Raw genomic sequence first — 13,567 nt, 5'->3', positions numbered from 1 at the left:
TTCAGAAATTGGGAAATGCTGCACTAGGGAGTCCAAAGGGGTACTTTTCAAATGTCCCTGAAGTTTGTAGTAAGATTTTGTGTTCACATTTAAAAATTTTTTGCCATGATGGTGAGAGGATGTTTCAAGCTTTATTGTTGTTGGGGATTTATTAAATTGGAGTTTTCATCTGTGAATCCTGTGGGAAGAACAGATTATTTTAAAGAATAGACCATATCATTTGAAACCAGAGCACTTCCCCTGCATTGTTAGGAATGGGGAGTTAAATACTTTTATCTCTTTTCTTTTATTTGAAGGATTTATTTTGGTGAGGGTTGATAATTTTATCCATCAGTGATCTGCAGGTGCTTGCAATGTTACCATTTTACAAATGATGATTTTAATCAGGACAGTTGATCCATGAGGGGGCAGATTCCTTCTTGTATATCATCTCAATCTTTAGCTTGTAAGAGGTGATTGTTGACTGGTAGACCAGTTCTGTTTGCTTTTCTTTAATTAGAAATGGGGTTCACCCTTCTAGTTTTCTTGGGACTATTAGAATGAATTTTTTTTTTTCATAATGTCAGTGAGATCTGTGAAAAGATACATAAAATAGAATTTAGGAACGCCTTCCTAGGACCTTAAATGAATGTCACAAGCAGTACACTCAGAAAACTCAAGGCTAAAAATTTTCTCCCAATTGTAATAAGACTTTAGCTAGAAATGAGGCTACAGTTAGTATATTCCTGGTAAGTGAGAGCACGAGTCTTATTTGAAACTTAGAAGGTAACACTTTTCTTTCTCCATTATTAAATCTGAGATTCCTCTCTGGTGAGACAGGGGTAATGTTTCTTCGCAACTACGTTTGGTTCAAAAAGCTCCTGTTGGGGCTTGGTGAAGATTTTCTGCAATGAAAATTGTTTAAGGACTATGTTGTGACTGCCACTTTGTTCTTACTAACTGTACCTGAACCTGTCTAATTCTTCCTGGATAGATCCCGAACCTGGTATATTCCAGTTTAGAAAAGTGTTCTGCTTCCCCTAAATATAGCCCCATTGACAAGGGCCAGTTCTTCATGCTAGTTCGTTCAATCATTTCTGTTTTCTAAGGCTGTAGATTACAACTCATTAATCTTTTCCTTGTACCTTTCTCTTTGAAAAGGAGAGTGACAAGCCAGTGAGTTATGGAGAGGACAGCTCTTATATATCTCATTTAGCTTGAGTGGCTATCTTCCTTATGAAGGTGAAAGAAGTCTTAGGGTAATTTCCCTTTTTGGTTGCTCTTAACAAGTTTATGGTATGATGGTAAAGTAGTATAAGTTGTAAACATGATACTTCCTCCCTTTTCATCCAAATCATTGTGAAATGTGAAAGCCAAATTGTGCATGTGCACCACTGCATGAATTTTCATACTCTCTGGGGGAGAGGGGAAATATGTGAAAGGTTTACCCTACCTCACATTGAGACAGTGAATATTTTAGCTGATTGCTGGAAAGGGTTTTGGAAATCTTTGGGATTGCCTTTGGGACCAGTGGCACATTTCAGGTCATTTCACCATTATTCTACAAAAATGATTAAGGCAAGCTCTACTGTCAAGGAGCTAATAGTTTCATTAATGTGAAGACTGATAATTTATTGCCACGTGATAATTGCTACAATAGGTTTTTGTTAATATTCTCAATGGCAAGTGTTTGTTTTTTGAAAAGTGAAACAGTCAGCTATTTGTAGCCAACTCTGTAAAATAAGCAGCTTGGCCAAGTTGAATAATGTAATTTTGGTCAAAGTACAGTAACAAGATAGTAATGTTTTAAATAATGTCAACATATGGAATAAGTATAACTGTTATGAAGGGAACTATTGTTTGAAGGTATAACTTCTAGCATTTAAAAAATTTGAAATTTACTTATTACTCCACAGTCATCCGATAAGTTTTCATGGTGATAAATGTAGGTATTGTCCTTTCTACTAGTATCAGCCCAATTTACAAAGTAATCAGTTATTTTATTTTCCCTATAGCAAAGTGCATTGATCACTACACCAAACAGTGTGTGGAAAATGCAGATTTGCCCGAAGGAGAAAAAAAACCAATTGACCAGAGATTGGAAGGCATTGTGAATAAAATGTTTCAAAGATGTCTAGATGATCACAAGTATAAGCAAGCTATCGGCATTGCTCTGGAGACACGAAGACTGGACGTCTTTGAGAAGACTATACTTGAGTCGGTAGGTAGAGGGTGCAACTTTAGAGATTGTTATTGATGAAGAATCAGCAGAGCAAATTATTAAAACTGAAAATTATAGTGAAAAGAAACTCTAGCTTAGATAGAATAAGATGTGATGCTCTTTTGAAAAAAGTTTATGTTTTTTAAATGTCTTTTTATATTTTTATGTTTTTAATGTATTTATAAAGGAACTTTGGCTGTGCTTGTTGAATAGCCTCTTTTGTCTTACCACTTTTATTCCTTTGAGGTCTTGCATGGGGAAGTTGTCTTAATTAGGCTGTCTCTAGTTGCTGTGCTTGGGCTTCTCTTACAGCGCCTGGGCTCTAGGGTGCAGGCTTCAGTAGTAAGGCACATGGCTGTGGCTCTCCTAAGGCACGGGGAATCTTCCCAGGCCAGGGATTGAACCTGTGACCCTTGCATTAGCAGGCAGATCCTTAACCACAGGACCATCAGAGAAGTCCCCTGCCCTTTTAAAGAAGACTATAATGATAACTACGATTGTAGTGCCTTTATTATGGCTAAAAATATACTTTCCTAGCTTGGGGGTGTTTTGCAATAATTATGACAATTGTAAGTCACCAGCCAAAGTGGTCAGAGAGGTGCAAGCCTGAGTTAAATGAACATGATCTGTTAAGTGCCCACTTAGCCTGCCTCACCCTCTATCCTTCTCCACGAGCTAGCTCTTTGTACCCCAGCCATCTTGACTTGTCTCTTCTTCTAGATGGACCGTGCCTCATTCCACTTACCAAAAATATTGCCGCTCCGGAAAAGATCCTTTTCTTTGCCTTACCTGCTTTATTCCTGTTCAAGATTCATAGTTCAGTTCACCTGTCATTTGTTTACAGATCCTTCTGTCACTCCCTGCCAGCCATATCCTCCTCAACCCCTAGATCCAGCTAGGTCCACCAGATCAGAACCTACTTGAGGACAGGTGCTTTTACCACTGGGTCCCCAAAGCTTAAGGCAGCATTTAGCAGCAGTGGTAAGATTTGTTTAAATGAGTGTAAATGTATGAATGGCCCAGTGTCATAGAATGGCCCTTATTTTGCTGTTTGATTTTTGTGCAGTTGTAGTTACTCCTTGTCTTCAGGTGACTAGAACTAAAATACTTGTTTTTATTCATTCAACACTGTTCTCGGCATTGGAGATAACAGTGGGAAGCAAGGAACAAAGTTCCTGCTCAAATGGAATAATCCACTAGGGGAACCAGCAGTGACACCTATTCCCTGCAAGGTAAAGGGGTGATAAATGTTTAAAAAAAGAGTAAAGCAGAGTAAGAAGTACATCTTACTTTGTCTCCCAGTACACATATACATATATTAATAGATGTAACTTAAGATGAAATGTGCTGTGCTTAGTCACTCAGTTGTGTCCAACTCTTTGCGACCCCGTGGACTGTATCCCACCAGGCTCCTCCGTCCATGGGGATTCTCCAGACAAGAATACTGGAGTGGGTTGCCATGCCCTCCTCTAGGGGATCTTCCCAACCCAGGGACAGAACGCAGGTCCCCCTCATTGCAGGCAGATTCTTTTTGTCTGAGCCACCAGGGAAGCCCATAAGATGAAATAATACCTACTTTTTCTGCTTGTGGTATAATCAGGGTATTTTTAAATTGTACTTCATTTTTTTGGAAAGATGTTAGTCCTATTAAGTTGATTTCATTATGTGTGCACTGATTTGTTACAACTTGCTTACAAAATAAATTTTATTTTATCATTGAATGTTAACTTTCTTTAAATTCTATAGCAGTTTGCAGTTTTTCAAAAGTTTTGCCTGTTTTTTATATAATCCTGTATTAACCCTTTTTAATCCCCTGCTCTTCTATCACCCCTCCCCCTTCCCTGTCCCCTCTGATAACTACGAGTTTGTTCCCTATATCTGTGAGTCTGCTTTTGCTTTTTATTTTATTCACTAGTTTGTTGTGTTTTTTAGATTCCACGTATAAGTGATACCATATGGTATTTGTCTTTCTCTATCTGACTTTATTTTGCTTGGCATAGTGCCCTCCAAATCCATCCACGTTGCTGCAGATGGCAAAATTTCGTTCTTTTTTATGACTGAGTAGCATTCCATTGTATATATACATAAGTGTGTGTGCATATATGTGTACACACACACATCTTTATCCATTCATCTGTTGATGGATACTTACGTTGCTTCCATATCTTGGCTATTATTAATAACACTGCTATGAATATTGGGATGCACAATAGAAGTCTTTCTGAATTAGTGGATTTTTTTGAATTTTGCATTTCTCAACTCCATTTTTGAGAAGTACTCCTGTAGCTCTTCAGCATGCTTGTTTATGCTGAAGAACTTTTATAGGTTGGTATCTCAAAATTCGGGCATGCTTTGAAGAACCACAGGGTAAACATAAATAATTAGGAGTGAAAACTTCCCCAGGAGAGTACCAGTTAGATGTGACAGCACTCAAAGCTTGAGTCACTCAGAGCTAGAGAACAGTTATATCATCTTGTGTTCCTAGCCATTGAGTATAGGCGGTAAATCCTGAGGATTAGCTAGGTTGTCTGCTTGGTTTTTATAATACTTAACAGCACTACTCTGTTCTAGTATGCTGTGTTCATATAGTGAGGATCCTGGATGGACACTAAATATTTGTTTTCAACCCATTTTTTCATGAAGACAGGGAAATAGGTAATTTTCTTGTAAGATTTTCATCTAAAATAGTTAAAAATTTTTAATTTTATTTAAGTAGCAAATAAAGCTTTAGCTGCCTAGAATGACTAAAGAATATTGATTAAAATGATTTGATTTCTAAATAAACATGCTTCAGTAACTAGATAATGATGTCTCTTCAAATTATCTCTTTCAGAATGATGTCCCAGGAATGCTGGCATATAGCTTGAAGCTCTGCATGTCTTTAATGCAGAATAAACAGTTTCGGAATAAAGTACTGAGAGTCCTAGTTAAAATCTACATGAATTTAGAGAAACCTGATTTCATCAATGTTTGTCAGGTAATAACATTATATTATTTTACACTGTGTTGTTGGGTAATGCCTCACTACCTCATGTGTGTACCTCATTACATCACTATAATTTCATACATATATCTCTCAATTGATGTTTACAACAGCCCTGTGAAGATAAGGCATGTATTTATGTTCTGTTTTACTGATTAAAATAACTGAAGTTCTCAAAACTAAAAAGCTATTTTGTTATAATGTATTCCTTGTGTTCTTTTTTTCATTTTGAAAATAATCCAGGCATTTAAGGAAATTTTTGGAAATGAGGTTAAAAAAAAATAAGTGAAAGAAAAGATAAAGATAAAAATAGTACCTATGTTATGTCATTCTAAAAGAATTTCAGGTATAAAAATTATCTTTGGTTTCATTTCCCAAACACAACCAGGACCTTTGGGTATTTTCTTTATCTCTTTTCATGTATGGATTTCCTTGCATACTTTAAAAAAAAATTAAGACAGTACAGAAAATATATAAAATGAAACTGTATCTATCCCTTTCCCTGGGCATTTTCCCAGTTAAAAGATTCATAGATGTTTTCCTCCAAAAACATGTGGAGCTGTGTCATTTATCTCAATGACTGGATTGTGTTTTTATTGGCTGGAAATGCTCAGTTTGCTTTTTAACAGTTACCACACTGTAAATTTCTGTATTCTGCTTAGAGCATAGCATTTTATCACACATTTTATTTGTTCACTATAATATATTCTCAATATGTGTTTCTATCCTCTACACATATTTAAAATTTAGATTAATGCATTTCTTTTTTGAATGCTTTTTTAAAAAAAATCATTATAGGCTATTACAAGATAGTGAATATAGTTCTCTGAACTCTGTTGCATATCTTTTCTATGTATAGTTTTTGAGGCTTTTTAAAGTAAGTGTTGAAGAAAAAGCTGGAAGAAAAATATCCACCTTTATGTCACTTGAAGTCTACCAACATTTTAGTATAGTTCCTTCCATTTTTCTCTATATAGTTTTTTTTTTGAGTTTTGTTTGCTTCTAAATAGTTTTTAATAGTTTCTTAAATGGTTTTTTTAAAGTTACATGAAAAACAATAGTTCTTTGCCTTCTTTTCTCAGTGTATTTCAGTTTTATTTCCCAGAAGTAATTTTATTTATTTTAGCTATTTTATTCCTTGTCCCTATAAAAAATTTTTTTGAATTTTACATTTTTAAAATTTATTTTTGAACAGATGATATTACATTCACATGATTTAAAATTCATGAAGGACCAAGGGGTATAGTTAAAAGTCTTCCTGCCACTTCTCCCTTTGGCTCCCAAGTTCCCTTACCTGGAAGCAAACTATCAATTATATATATCCTTCAGTTTAATGTTTTTTCCATGTTTTAACTCTTCACAAACTCTTATACAAACTCTTTCTTGATTATGCAGTAGTCATTCAGTGGGTGTGCTTTGCCTGTTTTATCCAGGCTCCTGTTATTGATCATTTATTTTGTTTCCATAATTTTGTATTCTTAGTTTATAATAATTTTTATTAATGTGTCCATTTTGAAATTGAGTTATTTACTATTTGAAACAAATTTTAAATTGAACTCTTAAATATCCTAAATTTATTGGATGGCTTTTGTTAAAACGTGTGGCAGATCATGAGTAGTAAGAGAAATGCTTCAGAATGTTCATTTTGCTGCCTCTTGTCCTAGCCCAGCACAGTACAGTGCATTATGAATGAATAAATGAATGGCTCCTACAATTTGTGGTAAAGCAGAAATTAGAAGGAAAAGAGCACTTGATAATGATTTGTGAGTAAGTTTTAAAGAAGTCAGGATTCATTCACCAACCAGTTATTTATTAAGTATTGCTAATTGCCAGGCACAGTATTAGGAGCCGTGAGCATAACTTGTATGGACTTTCTTATAGAAGGCAGATTCTACTTTCAGGAAAATTTTGGTGCCAGGATGAGAAATGGAATGCTATTATTAGACTAGATAGTTTGCTGCAGTTTGCCTTCACTTTTATTTATGGTTTCCAGTGTTGTTGACTGTAACTCTTTAAGTATCTTACAAACCAAGTTTTTGATTATTATGTAATTGTTCTCTATCTGCGTTTCAGTGCCTAATTTTCTTAGATGATCCTCAGGCTGTGAGTGATATCTTAGAAAAACTGGTAAAGGAAGACAACCTCCTGATGGCCTATCAGATTTGTTTTGATTTGTATGAAAGTGCTAGCCAGCAGTTTTTGTCATCTGTAATCCAGAATCTTCGAACTGTTGGCACCCCTCTTGCTTCTGTACCTGGGTCCACCAACACGGGCACTGTTCCAGGATCAGAGAGAGAAAGGTATGCCTATCTGTTTCTGCATAGAACTAATCCAGCTATCTTTATCTTATTTGGGGAGTAGATAGAGTATTTCTAGACAACGTAGTCTAAGAATAAATGCCGTTAGGTTTCATAGATTGTAAACTCTTAAGAAGACTATTGCTCTGTTTTGCACTCTGCTGGGCACATTAAGGAAAATGAAAAAAAAAATGGACCCTTCTGGAAACAATGAAAGTAGTTGTCTGATGGGGCAGGTGTGGGGCTTGCATGCTTTCTTATCAAGTAAATTTAAAAATCTCAGGTAGGGTAGGTTGGGCTAGATTTTAGATGTTTGGGTTAGATATTTTACAGGTAGAAACATTCTTAGCTTTTAAAAAAGCTTTTAAATATGCTTTTATTAGAACTGATAAAAATTACTATAATCCAGTAATCTTCATTTATCTAGGTTTTTAAAATTTTTTTTCTCAACATTGTTTTGTAGATTTTAATATAGGGCTTTTGTACATTTTCCCCTAAATTTATTCCTAAGTATATTATGTCTTTTGATACTACTGTAAGTGGTATGTTTAAAGTTTCAATTCAATTGAAATTGCTTATTGCTAACATGTAGAATTATACTTGATCATTGTATATTAAAATTGAATCCCACAACCTTGCTTAAGTCATTTAGTGGGTCAAGTAAATTTTTTTTGTAGTAATATTCTTTTATATCCTGTAGTTTATCTTTACTGAAATTAGTTTTCCTAAGTATTTACAAAGCAGTCTTGTTTAGGATAGTTTTTCTAATCTCACTGTTCTCTAGAACTTCCTGTTCTGCTATGTTTGTGGAGTTTTAAACAGAATGGTGTCTTATGCTGTGAGATCTCCTGGCTGTGTTTCCTTTCTCACTTTCATTTTGGCCTTCTTTTTCCCTCGTTTCTGCTTTCTTAATTTGAATTCTATGCCCAGCATTTTCTCCTTTGTGTTTTGCTTTGACCTAGAAGAGAGTGTTGGCCAGTTAGTTTTAAGAGTTGTTGGGGCTCTGACTGCTTTACTTCAGACTGGTTTTGTGGCTGGTGGTGGCGGTTCTGTTTTGGGAATCTGGGAGATACTTTGTCCCCTGGTTTTATTTTATTTATTGTCCTTTTTTTTTTTTTTTTTTTTTTTTTTGCTAACCAGTTGCTTTGCGTGTTTTATGAAATTATTTGGCAGAAATTTGGTAACTGAACTGCCTCCATCTTATTTTACAGTCTTTTCTGTTTCTTAACAGCAGTACTTTAAAAGTTATTTAGTGTTTTTTCCTTGCAAAATACTTATTATGGACATGGTTCAGATCTTCCATTTGATTAAAAGGAAAGAGAAAAAGTCACCTGCCAGGGTCCAGCCCCGGTGGATCCAGGGAATTCAAAGGGTGGACAGAGTCAGCGAGGAAAAAACTTATTTGTTTATTAATATAAGATTAGATTAAGAAACAATAATGTAGTAGGAAAATTAAGTGGAGAAAGAGGGCTGAATAACTTGGATTACGCAGAAGACCAATAAAATTCCAAACAAGGAATTTGCACCATCTACGTTGGGCCACTGGGGCTCGCTTGAATATCTAAGGGTGCCTCGCCTTAGGTTCCCTTTTGAACGGGTCTTAACAGCCAGGGCAAGTAAGTAGACTTGGCGAGCCTCTGCGCCCCAGATGGGAATTCAGCCTGAAATTAAAGTAAAGAGGAAAAGGAGGGAAAGGGAGAAAGAGAGAGACACGGAGGAAACACTAGTGACTGGCTCCAGCCCCTATTGTCTAGAAAGGCCTTTTATACTTTTTTTTGATTGTACATAGAGATCAGTGGGTAATACAAAATTATGCAGTGTTAGCAGTCCAGACTCTTAACAAAACCAGGCTTTTCTCTCTGTATACCTAATTGTATACACAAGTCTTAGGTGATTTACATCATCTTCTGGCCAAAAAGGCCAATTAACATTTTACAGCCTTTTTTCTGATAAGGGTTTGTCAACCAGAAGACTTATTTGTGTTGATCTTCCCAAAGTCTGGTGCCATTCTCAGAAAGCACTAAATAAAGTTACATTCTTACATAGCAAGGACACAAGAGGAGTACAGTGATATATAACAAAGAGAAAAGTAATTAACTCAAAAGTCTAGTGTTGCTAACATCAAAACTACTATATATCTTTTTCCATATCCCGTTTACATTGATTAACATCCTCCCAGGTGCCTAAAAGATAAAGAATATGGAGGCCTGGCAGCAGTCATTGAGTCAACAGTGAAAACCCTCTACCAATATAATTTTTAACTCTTTAGAAAAGGCTCTGTATCTTTAAGATGTTTTTAAGCTTTGTGCCTCTCGCGGTTGGGGGGCTATAAGCAATTCACAAGCTGTAAGAGGTCCGGGGAACCTGTTAGGCAAGCTAGAGAGCAATCAGAGGGGGTTTAACTGAAACATCCCTTTCAAATGCAGAAGACTAAAGCCCTGAATTGACTTTTTTCCAGAGAATATCAGAAAAGTGGAAAAGCAGAGTACAAAAGCCGGCAGATTCTTGTTTTTGGGGGGTGGATGCTCAGGAAATTCCAGGAGGAAAACCTGAGGTCTGATTAGCCTTGCCATCAGAGCTCTTGCCACATGACCTTGTCACGGGTGGAATTCCTCACACTGGCTCCCGGCATCCACCCACACATACCATTCAGAAAAGATTTACCACACTGGTAACTGTTGGTTCTCTTCGTTTTAGTGAGTCGATGGAAACGGAAGAAAAGACAGGTAGTGTACTTGTAGGAAAGACGCCAGAAGTGGTAAGTGTGCTTTTTGAAGTTGAGGTTTCCATTTAAACATAGAGTTCCACACTATATTGTAAATTACTTAAAAGTGTTACATACCTGCTTTTATGGAGGTTTATTATTAAGTTTGATATCAAAGTTATTTTATAAAAATAGATTTTGTATAAAAAGTAAAATTTAAAAAATTAATCTCAGGAAATTCCTTGGTGGTCCAGAGTTAGGCCTTGGCGCTTTCACTGCTGAGGGTCTGAGTTCACTCCCCAGTTGAGTGGGGAACCAAAATCCCACAAGCTGCACAGCACAGACAAAAAGCAAAAGATTGATCCCAGAAAACACTTGACTTAGAAGAAATCAAGTCCTCAGATCCTTACCAAAGAATGAACTCTCTTCAGAATAACTCACTCATAGGGTGAGAAAAAGCAAAAGATTGATCCCAGAAAACATTTGACTTAGAAGAAATCAAGTCCTCAGATCCTTACCAAAGAATGAACTCTGTTCAGAATAACTCTGAATTACGTCCTAGGGAGAGAAAAAACTATGACCTCTAACAAATAAATGGCAACTTGTAGAGACAGAGGACAGTTTAGTTGTCTTTATTTTTAATATTCATAGTGTACTTACGAGGGAGGCAAGGATTAGAGCAGTAGTCTGTTGGATGTAATGTTTCTTATATCAGAATTTTTGGTTACTGGTTATCAGGTATATAAATTTCAACTCTTCTTGTGGTTGGAACGAGTTGTGTTGGTGGCTTGGTATAATTCGTGAGATCATAGGTGCTTTTTCTCAATTTTGAAGAGAGAGTTTCTCACCTAAACTATGAGTTGACTAAGTATAAAATAGTTCTTCCTGCATATCATCGTTACTCTTACAGATTTTTAAAAAAATTTTTGTATTGCAAGCATGCTTAAGTTTTTTTATGTGTATGACTGAATTTCACTGGTTTAAGGCTATTAAAATTAGCTTACTGGATTTCAGTAATATAATCTTCATTTTTGTTTGTTTTGGCAGAGTCCAGAGCCCAAGGACCAGACTTTGAAAATGATTAAAATTCTAAGTGGTGAAATGGCTATTGAGTTACATCTACAGTTTTTAATACGAAACAATAATACAGATCTCATGATTCTAAAAAACACAAAGGTAGAAAATTCATCTGTAATGGAGGCTTTTTTCTTATATTTATTTCTTTGTTGACTATAAGTACTTAATACTTATTGAATAATTTATTGCATTCTGTCAAGGAAATACATTTTTGAAAAAATAACAATGGGAGAGACACTTGATCTTACTGAAGAAGAAAGGGAATTAATACTGATTGAACTCCTGTTTTTTGTGTTAGTCTGTCACTGGGAAGTTGAGTGGTTTTTTTTTTTAACCCCACCTTTTTAGCTAACTTTTTTTGTTGTTGTTGTTTATTTTTTAATTGAAGGATAATTGCTCTACAGAATTTTGTTGTTTTCTGTCAAACCTCAATATGAATCAGCCATAGGTATACATATGGTTTGGTTTTAGTTGCTAAGTTGTGTCCGACTCTTGCGACCCCATAGACTACCTGCCAGGCTCCTCTGTCCATGGGATTCTCCAGGCAAGAATACTGGAGTGGGTTGCCATTTCCTTCTTCAAGGCATACATATATCCCCTCTCTTTTGAATCTCTGTCCCCATCCCACTCCTCTAGGTTGATATAGAGCCCCCGTTTGAGTTTCCTGAGACAAACAGCAAATTCCTATTGGCTATCTACTTTACATATGGTAATAGCTAACTTTTATTTGAATATGTACATGTGGCATTTGGACAGATATCACAATCAAAGCATTAATACAGATTGGGTGTTTGTTTTTCCCAGTGAACTGCAGACTCCTTCTTGAGAACAGGGGTTCTTAACCTTGATATTGTAACCTTTGCTGAGATATTCATCCTGACAGTTGTTCATTTTAATTTTTGAATAGATGATCTATTCATCTGGTTCCAAAAAAATTTTGGTATGAAAAGATACATACTATGAAAAATCTTCCTGTCTTGCCTGTGTTATTTACCCAAATCCTTTCCCAAAGTCATTTTATATAATCATATATTATTTCATTAATATGAAGGTCTTTGATTGAGGTATATGTAATCATGCTTTTCTGGATTTTTAAAATAATTCTTACAAGTGTGCAAGAGAAAAATTTGCATCTATGACAGTTTTCTGATGCTTATCTTTATAGTGCAATCGAATTAAACAAAATTGCTTTGGTGACTGACAGAGGTACAGTGCCAGAAGAGGTATACCATTGCTCCTCAGGTTATATCCATTCTTGGAGACCTTGAGCAGGATGTTAAAGAGAAATGGCAGACTATTTAGAAACTAACAATTAGAATATCTACTATTAAATTCTTACCTGAAATCTATTGACCTCAAGTTAAGACCACAAGTAAAACTTTTGACTTGCTGTTTTTTAATAAGCTAGCTATTTAATCTTTATAAAGAAATTTCCAAGATTCATATTTTAAATGCTAATTCAGTTTACTCATGTTTTCACCACAAAATAGTGCTTCTTCCTGTGTATTTACATGCAAGCTTGCATTTGTTTGAATACAAATGATAAATATCTGTGTTTATTTTTTAGGATGCAGTAAGGAATTCTGTCTGTCATACGGCAACTGTCATAGCAAACTCTTTTATGCACTGCGGCACTACCAGTGACCAGTTTCTCAGGTAAATGTACTCATAGGCTCCCCCTTCAGTTTAAAATGTCTCTGACAGACACTCTGTTGGCAGTATTACATGGATGTGGGGAACATTACCTGCTTGCCAGTCCTGAATTTTAAATTCTACTTTTGCTATTTTATAAATTTTTTTCATTGCATTTAACTACCTGTTTTGAGGTAAAATTAATTTTCTTCATTAGTTGCCTTGAATACAGATTTTTTAATGTAATGTATTAACCTCTGAAGTTTGATACAGTTTTGCTTTTGTTCATAATGTAATTACATATGTGTTTTTAGAAAGTCTTCAGAATATTAAGAGGCCTTAAGAGGTAAAACAGAATCATCAGTAACTTGAAATCCATAAAGTAATATGATTTTTAACAGTTCAAGGTAAAAATGTTAGAGCTTTGACTTTAGTGTTATAAAAAGCTTTATGAAATTCATTTCAGTAATATTGCTAAATTTTGTTTTCTTACAGAGATAACTTGGAATGGTTAGCCAGAGCCACTAATTGGGCAAAATTTACAGCTACAGCCAGTTTGGGTGTGATTCACAAGGTAATACATACTGATCTCTGTGAGCAGGCATCAGAACAGAAGCAATTTTTCTCGCGTTAAGGAACAAAAAAATAGGGACTTCCCTGGCAGTCGAGTGCTT

The 13,567-nt window shown here is 35.5% G+C and overlaps 1 protein-coding gene across 1 annotated transcript in view; it reads left to right on the top strand.

The window, feature by feature from the left end:
- Positions 1-13,567, top strand: part of PSMD1 (proteasome 26S subunit, non-ATPase 1) — an 84,468-nt gene that overhangs the window by 6,415 nt on the left and 64,486 nt on the right. Inside the window, exons 5-11 of the mRNA XM_040228126.1 lie at positions 1,995-2,200; positions 5,034-5,177; positions 7,257-7,483; positions 10,178-10,238; positions 11,232-11,360; positions 12,829-12,917; positions 13,389-13,467. Coding sequence (XP_040084060.1) covers positions 1,995-2,200; positions 5,034-5,177; positions 7,257-7,483; positions 10,178-10,238; positions 11,232-11,360; positions 12,829-12,917; positions 13,389-13,467 — 935 coding nt within the window. The remainder of the gene's footprint in view (positions 1-1,994; positions 2,201-5,033; positions 5,178-7,256; positions 7,484-10,177; positions 10,239-11,231; positions 11,361-12,828; positions 12,918-13,388; positions 13,468-13,567) is intronic.

The sequence above is a fragment of the Oryx dammah genome, unplaced genomic scaffold (genome assembly GCF_014754425.2).
Source record: "Oryx dammah isolate SB20612 unplaced genomic scaffold, SCBI_Odam_1.1 HiC_scaffold_27, whole genome shotgun sequence".
NCBI lineage: Eukaryota > Metazoa > Chordata > Mammalia > Artiodactyla > Bovidae > Oryx > Oryx dammah.
The sequence above is the reverse complement of the archived record's forward strand: the minus strand, read 5'-3'. Positions and strand labels throughout refer to the sequence as shown.